Raw genomic sequence first — 13,141 nt, 5'->3', positions numbered from 1 at the left:
CAACTTCCTTCAACTAAACGAGCAGTTCAATGTACAAGAATATAATATATTTGAGATTTGTTTCGGATATTTGTGCGAAGTTACACAATGACTACCTGCACTATAGCTGTTCCTAATCTTGAACTTGTAGTCGATATATAAGGATAACAGTTATATAACAGCATCAAATGCCAGCCCTTTGACTACTCTAATCGAATGGAGGGATTTCAAAGTGCGAATCGTGATTTCTTGATTTTTTTTTGTTTTGTTTTTTTAGGTAACGGGACCCGGATTAAGGACCCTCAGTTCTATAATCCAGCACGCTAGCCTTTCAGACACAAAATATATTAATATAACCCAGCACGCTAGCCTTTCAGACACGCATATATTAATATAATCCAGCACACTAGCCTTTCAGACACGCATATATTAATATATTTAGGAAAGTCTTTTTACTATATTATATTCAACATATTCTCAATTTTACGTAAAACTTTTATGTCCAGAGCAAACGGCCGACGTAGTGATTAGAGACTGGTATTTTGATATGGATCTTGATTATATTTTCAGATTAGAAAAGGTTTATAATGACACAACCAGTAAAGAAGACTAAGAAACATCAGTGTTAACATCGTAACTTAGCTATTAACTTGACAATGTTAACTATTTTGATTGTGTTCTTAAAGCACGTTTTTTTGCTACATTAAAGCTCGTCAGATGAAGCTGGCTTTAATTTAAAGAAATTTCAGGAACTTAATTGGTAAATTCTTCATAATGCATGAATATTTCATTTACTGTTAATAAATTCGCAAGAATAATAGTTATGTTGTTCTTAATGATTACAGTGTTTTTAACAATTAGTGTTATAAACGATTGGGGTGTTCTCAACAATTAGGTTGTTATTAATGATTAGGGTGTTCTTAACAGCTAGGTTATTCTTCATGACTAGGGTGCTCTTCACGATTAAAGAGCTCTTAATGATTAGAATGTTCTTAACAACTAGGTTGTTTATGAATATCCTAATCATTAAGGATGCAGCAAGATTAAGCACAGCTAGCACACATTAAAGAACATATCTACCATGGAGGCATGTAGTCAGTGGCACTTTTATGACCATTTACGAGTGTAGGAAGGCATGGTGTATGTACCAAAGTTATTAACCACTGAAATGTGATCCTCAACCTGTATTGTAGCTAGTTTTCCCCTAGAGTTCCCTGGCAGGAAATTCTTCAGTCTTTCCATAATGTAAGGATTGGACATCATCAAGGTGTTATATTACTGCAATAATGTGTGATGATGGTTTTACTGGCTATGTGGATTGTGCCTGTGGCCTCAGATTGTTATTATTGATATATAAACCCATGTTTTCTCAGCGTGGAACAGATTTTAAGATCTTAATACAGATTAAAAGATAGATTTGATGCTTTGCTAGATTTTCAGTAAATGTGTTACACAAAACACTTGTCTTGCCTTTGATTGTGCTTTTCTGTAATAAATATTGTTTTACTATAGCCAGTTCCTTTCTTTACTTTAAACTCAGTCGAGGTTGAGAGAGTATGTTTTGCTCCGTGAAATATTTCCTACTTGATTATTCTAAGGGAAATCAGTGAAATTCAGAATATTACAATGTAAAGAAAATGTCATCTCATTCTTTTACAAAGTAACATCCCTAACAGTATGTTTTATCTAGCAAACTTTGTTAATCTTATCGTATTATAGTTTGTTACAGCTATGTTAACTCCTAACAGATTTAATGACTTTCAAAACGATGTTCAGTAAATTCATTTTCATTGTAATAAGATTATTTAACAACTATATTTTGGAATAATCAATATAATGAAGAGTACCTGAATTTCAACAGAAATATCAATGAAGACTTAAAAACAAATTGTGTTTTTTCAATAACACCAAATTTAACTTAATGTTGTAGCTGCATAACGAAAGCTAAAAGTATACAAGAGCTGTATGACTTCAGTATGGATAATTATGTAGAAAATATGCTGCAATAAACAATAAAAACTGTCACGATACTGTAACATAAGGAACCGAACAAAGCGTTATCCGTTTTACCCTTAAAAAAGGATAAAACAAAAATAAACTTCTTAATACAATACATTTATTCATAACTTTTTCTCATATGTATGCAAGACTCTTTGGGCTAAAGATTGTGGTCTGTCTCAAGTAAACCACAACATTTAGCTTACTCTTCCTATACGTACTAAATTGTATTAAAACTTCAGTAAAATGTTTGAATTCATATTATTCCTTGAATGTAGGAGTAATGAAAGAATAATTGTCAAGAGAAACTTAATCTAGATAAATAGCCAGTCACAAATTTATGATGTACAAAAAAGAGAGTAAAGTTGATAAATGTTGGTGCGATAAAAGAAGCAAAATAACTTACAATTGCATCTCACTAACCCCAATTCATCTCTTACTAGTTGTACCTTGTTTACAAGACATTGCCATTCCAAACTACAAAGAGTGTAAGTCTGGTGTTAGACTCTTTTTTTTTCAACTTGACTATGTTCATCTCACAGTTTTATTTCTTTCTCCTTTTATACATATCAGAAAGGTGAAATATTGCGCTTTCTTTTGATGTAAAATTACGTTGGCTGCGTTTAGTTACATTCAGATAAAGAGCATTCCACTTAAAGTGATATCTATCCCACATTTCTAAAACTCTTTACGCCTTGCTTATTGGATATTTCGAACGATATATAGATATATATACGTATATATATATATATATATATAGAGAGAGAGAGAGACAGAGAGAGGAGATGTTTCAATTTAGGTTAGAGAAATGACACATTAGATATTTATTCACACAACCCTGACCTATAAGAGTACGAAGCGATATTGCTACTAGATAAACCTCAACTCTGTAAAATATTGGTATAATAACAACGAAAATATACGCTAGGCAGTAGAGTTTGGTATTGTGTTTTTCTTTCAGAAACAAATTTGGTGTATCTTCATAAGTTTACGTTTTTCTCTGATTAACAAGGATCGTGGTTTCTTAGAAAATATTATTTTAGATATATTAATAGCTATATTAAGATGACAACAAAAACATAGCATACTTCTACCAACACATTGTTTATTAGCATATCAACAGACTCTACAGCTGACTTGTGACAGCGTTACAGGCAATAAACAAGAGCGACAGTTTCTTTGATCTACGACAAGTCACTAAAGCTGATGAGCTCATTTTATGTCGTGGGTTTTACCAAATACATATTAAAAATGGCAGCACTGTACACCTAGATAACAGTGTCTGTACGTTTACTTCACTCATCAACTTTATCGACTCTGAAGTAAACTCAAAGACTGCCTTATGCCATTAGTGTAATTTTTATACGTCTACATAATGTAACACGAATACACAGGCAGACATTCTACTATATATATATATATATATATATTATACCCCAGTCGAATATCAATATTATTGAGAATTTCAGGATCATCTTTTTGGAGAAAAAGATACTGGTTTGTTTCATTCATGAAATTTCTATGACAAGCCACAATGAGCGCACAAGTTGAAATAACATCATTCACTTCAGGGGTTAAAAGAACAATTCGTTAATGGAGTCACTCTGAGCAACTGACAAGTAACTTTTTTCCATGTTTGTTTTTGTTGTTTCTTCAATGTGACAAGAAGTTAGATACTGTGCAAAATAAAACAGTGATAGTCCAACGACGGTTAGCCCGATTTTCCTCTGGGCTGAATACTTTAATGATAAATTGTTCCAAACTTTTAACAGCACACCGCATACACGGATTTAACTGACATCATACAAGTACAGAAACAAGTAGTGTTTGATACCAAACACTACACACACACACACACAGGGATCTGTAACCGATACGATGAAGAAAATCAGCTGGGTTGGTTCCAAGTTCCACTGCGTTCGAAATTCGTCTCAAGGCACAATGTATGGGCCAGAATCCACGTAGTAAGCAAAAGGACGATGTTATAGGTGATCACGGTTCCTTGGCTGGTATGTCGACCATGATGCATGGCAGCTGGTTTATCTCCTAAGTAAAATGGGGAAAAAAACTGCCATAATGATGTTAAAAGCAGTTATGTGAAAAAATTCCAAACATTAATTTGATGTTGTATAAAAACATTATACATGTAAAACAAAATATTTACTGCAGTTATTGATAGTAAAATTTGGTTGGTTTATCATTAGTTTTCAAGTTACACAAGTTTCATTATTTTATAACGAAATGAAACCTGCAATTCAATGATGACTTCAGGTTTCAATGTTATCCAAAGGCAAAGGTAACCTCCCACTTCTAAGCCATTATTTGGCGAAAGTCTACGTGTGTGTGTGTCCGCTTATGACACACGAAATGCCGGACCAATTTTCACCAAAGTTGGTATGTATCTCCAGGGGAGTGACATAGGGGTCGAAACTTGGATCTGACCTGCTGTGTCACTCTCCAGGGCCCCTATGTCTTTCTCGTGCGTTGAAGATGTACGTCAGTTAATAAGATTAATAATGATAGTATAAGAACAATACTTTTATAGCATGTTAACTACCTTTAACGGGGATTTGACGTGTAACTTTAATAAAAAAGTATATAGTGTATTTTTTATCTAGCTCATAAAAGAACACTTTTTGCAAGACATTAGAATAACTATTTATTTTGTATAGTGAAAGAGATCAGATGCTTAAATTGTAAACATTTGAGGGGTTGATTGTTAGAATGCTTCTTAACTATAATACATCAAAGACTAACATTTCTTAAAGTTGTCACTAATTTGGTCAAAATATAAAAGACTAGTTCATCAAAAACTAACATTTCTTAAAGTGATCAGTAATTTGATCAATATATAAAGGACTATCCTTAGAAGACCGAAAAACAGTTTGAAACATTTAATACATAGAAATCACAAATAAATGTAATAGCTCAATTTCGAGCAAATTATTATTAGACAAAATAACGATCGCTTTCGAATATTCTACTCTTGATAACCGCACACTATAAAATCGTATTAAAAATGCTTGTGTATAACACTTGTAAAAAAACTGGCATCGAAATAGTTATACTGATCAAAATTTTAAATATATTATAGGTGCATGCCAGAGTAACTAAGCCTAGTCTTTACTTCTATTAATAAATTTACCTTTGACAGAAAATTATTTAACTAGCGGGATAAGGAAGGTTATCAAGTGGTATAATATTTAACTTCGGTTTTACGACGGTATTTGGCTATTTAATTTCTCTCTGAAATATTACTAGACTTACGAGGGACACAAGTAATTGTTTCATATCAAAATATTTTGTTTTCTGCGACATCGCTGACAGCATTTAGACGCAATTATTAGAACACGTGGCTGTACTTTACATATGTTTTAACACAGTAGGCTGTTACTGTGTTTGAACAATGTTGTTTCAAATGAAGTGTTATTTTTTGTTTGCACAAATATAACGAATCTGTAATTATTTTTTATATTTCGTGCAAAGATTCTAAGATAATGTTGTCATTAGTGAAGTAGTAAATCACATGGAACTGAAGTCTATAATGTCTTCATTAATGTCTACTAATTATTGTAGACGGAAGTAATAATACCAAACTGCTAAGATACGATAACAATTCTCATACAGAAAATTCACTTTTATCTACAATACTATAGTATGATCAAATCTATTTCTTTAGAGTTTTCATTTGTTGTACAACAGCTCTGAGGTAATGATTATTCATTGTAGATTATATTGTATTTATTTGGTTGTGACTAGACAATGAAACACCTAAACACATGTTTTTTAATCCTCACCCTTTCGGTGTTGTAATTAAATACTAATATCATGATTATCTGAAGGAAGTTCTTATACAAAATCTGAGACCAGCTGAATAACTAACCTTGAAATGGATCATTTTGTACGCAACGAAAACATTAGGCTGTGAAATCATCTTGTTAACGTATAACATGATTGTCTTTGTTATTATCATAATAGTTTAGTACTTACAAGAAATTTGTCTCGTGACGTTTGTTTCGTTGATAATGTTATTTTCAACTCGTTTTAATTAACTGGTAGTGGTAAATAATAGGACTTAACTCAATAACTACCCAATAAACTGCAATTTAATCAATATTACATAAAATTTTATTCAAAAACGATTTGTTTTAATCTTATTAATCTGCAAAATAACGCGATTACTGTTATTACTTACCATCAAGTACATGTACTGTAATATTTGCCGAATAAGCATACGAAGGGGAACAAGAATAATTCCCAGAATTACTCAGCTTAGCGTTCTCAATTCTCAACTTGCTCACTGTTGTCGGACCCTTGTCTGTTACTACCTCAATTCCTTTAGTAGTCTCGTAGTTGATCATTTTACCATTGTGGTACCAGAACACAAAGATAGGAGGAGAAGTATTGTTATTTATGACGCATGTCAAGTTGATTGTACTTCCACTCTGGATGTAAAGTTTTTCTCCTTCTATAATTACTGCTTTAGCCACTAAGGAAATAAATGAACATTTATACTGAAAGAATGCTAGTTTAATACATTATTTACAACTCCAAAAATCTTGTTCTTAGAACAAGTAGAAATGCTACGAAATTTTTAAATCATGATTGTCTTGTCTGTAAAATATTTGAAATATATTTCCAATTTTTTGCATAATTATATCTTTGTTATTTTCTTTTTCTTTTTCTAAGGCATCCTAATTTTTGTAAGATAATAAACAAACGAATTGTTATACCCTATTTTCATACACGTTTTATTTACTGTTGCGATTACCCCAAAATTCACTGTACAGGAAAATCCAAGATTAACTCCCGTAATCTTTTGTTATGAGAATAATACTTCATCATTAAATGTGGAACTATTGAAGAAAAGTAAAATTTCATTATTATATGTATGAGAGCGTAAAATAACTTATGTTAGATCCTAAGCTACTTTATAATTCAATAATGTTGGAACAGCGCGTTGTTGTGGTGATTTCAACATGTTTCGAAAATAGTGTGTTATTCTTCTAGATAATACCGTATGTTATAACGCACGTCACGATCAACGCAAGTAGACTCCTTCAATTAAGGTTACCAAAGAAGAATAAAACAACAACAACAAAAAAAAAGAAAAAAAAGAGGCAAAACGCACACAAACAATTGCTGGATTCTTACCAACAACGTTCAAAGTGTAATTCAGACTTAGTTTAGGCTCGGTACTAATCTGGCACTCGTAAATTCCAGCGTCTTGCTTCTGAGTGTACTGAATTTTCAGCGTCCAGTTTGTTGTTCCTTCCAGATGAAGGGATTTAAACCTCTGATCACTGGTGTAAGTGTAACTGCCAACGGTCAATATGTGGAGATCACGTTGACGAACCCAGGATACCTTAAAAATGAAAATGAATAGTAGAAGTAATCGATTTTGGTAGTTTAAGAAAATATGAACAATATAATCATACATCTTACCTATATTCACCATTAAAATTTTGTCTACAGAAATTGAATAAGATAAAAGATATTTTGTAACACTAATATTCGGCAAAAATTGGCAATTGAGCACAAAGCAAGATACGTCCTTGTGGATTTGTTTGTTTGTTTAGAATTAAGCACAAAGCTACACAACGGGCTATCTGTGCTCAACACGTGTATTGAAACCTGGTTTCTAGAGTTGTAAGTCCGCAGACATACCGCTGTGCCACTGGGGGCGTCCTTGTGGAAAGACAATGTTTTAGTACTGCATTCAATACTTAGTCATAATGCTTAAAAATACCACTAGTGAATAATGAACCGCATGATAAATAGCCTTTTAGTTTATGTTTGTCCAGTTTGCCTACTTAATTTATTTTTTTAAGCACAATGATCTTTGGAATTAAATGTTTTTTTTATTAAACTTATTTAAAGTCTAATAGTTACACCAGACACGTCAAATCATAAACCTAACACCAGATATAGTTACATATAACATATCTGAAAGCTAAGCTAGGATACACGTTCAAGTAATCTAAAATTATAATATATAATAAAGCTTTAATGGCAAAATCTTAGGTTTCTAAAAAGTCTCATACACGTGCGTAAAACGACAGTTTGGATGACTGGAGTTAGGTTGCAATAAAAAGACAAATGTAAGATACATAAGCTATCGCTGAAACGTGAGAAAGAAACGGTATCTTGGCTTGTGTTCCTACCAGTCTCTCGTAGTGTGTTGGATTATACTTGAACCTTCCAATTTGTTCTTTATTTATTTTCTATGGGATTACGTGCCAATTTTGTGCAGTAGTGTCAAAATTCTAGAATATATAGTGAACAGCTTGACCCTGGAAGATATATGAAGCGTTAGTATCAGGTTAAGATTTAACAGAACAGCAAGCTATTGGCATATACTTAGGAAACGAGCTTCAATGTGCTTATTAGTAGCAAATATTCAAGAAGTGAGGCAATATTTTTTCTTTCGTTTCATTACTGATTTTTTTTTCAGATTACAACACGATCATTTGTTTACATACATTTGCTCTAAAAAATGCCATTCGTACTTAGCTTGACTTTTGTTCATTTTATTATTAGTATAATTTATTTTTTCAAATAAATTATGTAGTTTCTTCTTATATTGAATTTCTTAATAAATATTTATTTTCATTTCACTCCAATTTTTACACATTTATACGTAGCAAAAGTAGTCACAAGATAGTGCGATAAAACTGAAGTAAAATAATTTAAATACAGAGATTGAGGGCGCTGTATTCAAACGATTTTGAAGTCTCATCACCTCGTTATAGTCCATGTCACCATATCCGGTCATGCTCTATCTAGCGACCGTGCATCTTTACAATAACCCTGCAGCGCAGTTTCCATTGCAAAAGTACTTGTCGTAAGGCTGTGGTATCCTACACACCACCCCTCCCTGCGTGATTTCATAATATATATATTGTACGAGAACGACTGTTACTCAGCGTAAATTTTAACAGTTTAATTGCAAAGAAATCTACATGCACTGCGTCTGTCGACTTGACCGATATATATCTTAGTAAAGAATAGCATGAGTACCTGTTTTATTCTTCAGCTGCTTGAGCTATGTGACAGTTAAACGATTATGCTGAGACCCTTCTTGGTTTGGTTGAGTACTGGTCCTATGGTACGTGGGCGGCTTTTTCCACAGACGTTTGTGTTTGCAGATTCTCACCTGTTACAACCTTGCTTACCAAGTCTGAGATATAACTTGTTGCAGATCTTTTTCTGGATGGTTTTGGTGCCCTAAGTTGATCTATATTACTTTGTTGTCTACTATCATTATGTACAAGATATGTCACCATCTTGGAAATTCTATATATTTGATCTGAACACATTTTGATAAACTGAGTTTATGAATATTTTGTGTTGAAAAGGACTATTACATAGCCTTCCAAAAAGCCATACATTTTCAGCAGTATCACACTATCTATGTAACGCTAAATAATGTCAAAATGTAGTTCTGATACATTCCGTTCCAAACAACTTTATATTGGCTGTGGTTATCACGTGACGTGCTGATCTGATATTTACAATCGTTTTAATATCTCGTACTCCACCGGCTTATCTAATCATAAAGTATAAAATATATTCTTATATGTATCTGCTACACGACTAATGAATACTATAACCTACAAACTGAATCTGTACTTATGACAATATAAGGTTTGGTAACAAAACTTTAGCAATATATGTAAATTCAATTCGTTTTAAGTAAATTTGTTTTATAAACCACAGAGTTCCCTACCTGTACATGTTCTTCCACAAGGTTGTACCCAAGTGTTATAATCATAAGTAACGGAATTCTGTTGATAGTGAAAAGAGACAGAACTAAACAAGAAACTTAGAAACATTCAGTAGAAGCTAGTCTACGTTCTGCCCACGGTGGGTAATCGAACACTTGAGTGCATACGAAGTTCTTGAACTTAACGCTGACCCACCAGGTTATGCATGCAGTGAAAGACCAAAAGGAAGGTTTTATGTATATATTAATATTTTCAAATATAACTTTCATTAATATGTAGCTTAATTATGATTAACTGACGATCAGTTGGCCGCACCCATCACTTGTTAAATTTTAAGTTCATTCATAACAATAGTTTAATTCACAAATACATCTTAATTTCCCATTCCAATCTCTCCATCCTCTAAAGTCCAGCCCACTATAAATAAAAGGTTGGATAAACTTACTGTACAACAAAAAGTATATTTTATACATGATAATCTTCAAGTAACAAAATCTGATCTAATTTTATGATTAAATACATATTAGAATTAACATATTTATCCTAAAGAACCTCTAAGGTACAGAAATGTCCTGTTAAACAGTATTATGAATACACATTAAATAATATAAGCATGTTCTTGTATTCCGTTTTTACATTGTTAGAACTATATTGCTGTTATTTGCAAATATCAAGATAATATTGCATAAATTTTATTAGTTATGCGTCTGATCCTCTAATACATGCTCGGATTATTCTGCTTCGGTCCTCAGTATTCATGGTATAATAGTGACCAAATATTATATATGATAGTTTTATCAAATGAGCAGCTGATCCGTTGATACATGTTCAGCTAATTTTGCTTTAGTCCTCAGTATTCATAGTATAATACGCTTCCAAATAGTTTCATTAATTCGAAATTGTCATATTGATAAATATATCTATTTGATATACGTCAGGTGTATTATACTCTAGTAAGGTTATACGAACGAGTTGCAAACATATATACCCACATAATCCCCATTACACCTAATCTTCTAGTATAGGTGATTAAAATTTTCAGTTCAAATTGTATGGAAACTGAAGATTCTGTTCACTCATAAGCGAAATGAACTACAGAATGTAAAAACAACAGTGTCTAGAAATTGTAGCACTAATGAAACTCAATTATAGAAATAACAAGCTCCTGTGGTAATCCGTGTGAACTAAACTGATGACGTTATTTGTATGCTTAAAACCCAACGGTAAATTAGTAGGTCTCATATAAGGAAATGAAGAAACTTGCAAAGGGTCTACTTGTACATAATTAGCTCTCGGTTGGTTACTCTATCGTTTCAAATTAATCTGTAAAAATCGGACTTTTTCTAGCGTGAGAATCTGTTGTGGCAGCTAAAAAAGTAGCATTTGTTTCCTTGCTTTCTTACGGAAACACCCTTTGAATGTAAACATTTTATCTTACTCTATTTACGAAGACTTAAAAGAAAGCAGGACACGAGTATTGAGCTTTAATTTAGACCTGTGCTACAGTAGTTTATACATGATATTCATTAGGGAATTAAGAAACTGGTCGAGGATAATTAAACTAGTTGGTTCAGGAGGTGGTGTGTGCAAATGAATAGTTCTATGGTCTTTCTGTATCATAAAACCTCCAACGCCATCTCATAAGAGGAATGAGGACCATTTTAAGTGAGGAAGAGTAATATGGTTTATTGTTAATACTGAGTGCTGTTCGAGTTCTAAGAGACCAAGAATGCATCACGTTCAAAGGATTTAACATCAAAGTAATAACAAACATCTTAGCATAATAAAGCAGATACGAGAGATGTGATGGAAATAATTTGACAAACATTTATTGTATTATTGGGTTCTATTTAAGTTCTAAAAGACCAAGCATGCGTTTTATTTAATGGATTTAACATAACAGTAATAACAAACACTTACATTGCCGTAATAAAGCAACTACTAAGGATATGAAGGAAATAATTTGACAAACAATTATTGTATTATTGGGTTCTATTTAAGTTCTAAAAGACCAAGCATACATTGTGTTAAAGAATTCAAAATAACATTAATAACAACTACGTTGGTGTAATAAAGCAAGTGCTACAGATAGTATGGAATAACATGACGATAAAGATATTATACGTTATTTCCTGTGTCACATAACTAAAGGTAGTTCACCACCCCACCCCCCAAACAAAATAATTAAGCACCTGTTCATGCATCTGGATTGGCAATGAAAACGATTAGAACATTTACAGACCAATTTAGCAGAGCTAAAAATGAACCACCTGAATAGGAAACACTAGTTATAATTTTAAAGCTAGATCGGTTATTATCTTCTTTTTTATTATTTATTATTTTATTATTTTTATTAAATTTTATTTAATTTCTAATTTTTGAGAATCAAATTTTAAACAAGAAAAACAACAAGACGCAACACCTTTCAATATAGGTCATCTCTCATTCAAATATAAAAAGGGCGGATCGAATTAATGAGCATTTCAGCCTCTGAGATCATAAATTTCTTCGAAAGAACAAAAAATAACAACAATTCTTTTGTATTCTCTAGCAGAATCCTGATCCTGCTTTGGAAATACAATAACAGACTGAGTTGACTCCACTATTGTATAGAATACTTGTTTTTTGTTGTTGTTTTTTTGTAACTGAACTGTTGGTTTGGTTTTGTTAAACTCAGTGGGAGAGGTGAACTCACAGGAATACAAATTAAAAGTTTCGATAAAATATTGGATAAGTTTGTTTCTTTTCCTGTTGACTAATCTTCGGCTCTGATGTCATGCAATGTTAGCATTTAAAATATCTGCTGGTTTATCTGAAAACATTTATTGATATTTTTGTGTTGTTTTTCTAGTTTCTTCCATCTCTTGAAATTATTGCGTTGAAAAAATGCAAGATCCGTTTCTATAAGAGTTGTCCAATAATATATATTAAACTAGAGCTTTGATTAGCATGGCAAAACGTTATGAATAAACATTGAAGGTTTCTGTCTGATGTCACTCATTTGTAGTAGCAGTAAGAGATTTCAATGCCAAACACCTCACCTGGAATACATGTGAAAATACTAATAACAACTGTTTGCATTCTGCTATTAAAATAACTCTCGCTGCTAAAGTCAGGGGAACCAACAATAATTGCTTGATGCCAGGGTAACGGAGACTCCTTTATAGATATTGCATTTGATAAGCCCATCTTGAGTGTGATCTCAACTTGGCATAGGGGCAGTGTCTGCAGTGATCATCTCAGAAGTGGATTGTTTGTGTGTGAATGCTCGAATGCAAGGTGTCATAAGACAGTTTAGAAAGCTATACAAGGATTTTCGTACTTTTTTAAGAATCTTTCCATCATCAAGTAAAATCAAATCAACAACTTCTGCAAACCACGAACACCAATACTGATAGACTAGTAATAATGTTTTGTTTTGTTTTTTTTTTTTTTTT

The 13,141-nt window shown here is 32.4% G+C and overlaps 1 protein-coding gene across 3 annotated transcripts in view; it reads right to left on the bottom strand.

Moving 5' to 3' along the window:
* Positions 1-3,062: 3,062 nt before the first annotated feature.
* The window catches only part of LOC106460679 (zwei Ig domain protein zig-8-like), a 97,308-nt gene continuing 87,229 nt past the window's right edge, over positions 3,063-13,141 (bottom strand). For 2 of the 3 annotated variants that reach the window (XM_013920409.2, XM_022387732.1), the window contains exons 3-5: positions 7,132-7,342; positions 6,173-6,466; positions 3,063-4,023 (exon numbers count right to left, since the gene is read on the bottom strand). In XM_013920409.2, coding sequence (XP_013775863.2) covers positions 3,866-4,023; positions 6,173-6,466; positions 7,132-7,342 — 663 coding nt within the window. In that variant the 3' untranslated portion in view covers positions 3,063-3,865. Of the gene's footprint in view, positions 4,024-6,172; positions 6,467-7,131; positions 7,343-9,706; positions 9,765-13,141 lie in introns of all 3 variants that reach the window. The other variant, XM_022387738.1, reaches the window with a different exon arrangement.

Source organism: Limulus polyphemus, unplaced genomic scaffold, assembly GCF_000517525.1.
Source record: "Limulus polyphemus unplaced genomic scaffold, Limulus_polyphemus-2.1.2 Scaffold35, whole genome shotgun sequence".
Lineage (NCBI taxonomy): Eukaryota > Metazoa > Arthropoda > Merostomata > Xiphosura > Limulidae > Limulus > Limulus polyphemus.
Note: the sequence above shows the minus strand (reverse complement) of the source record. Positions and strands in the feature narration are given on the sequence as shown.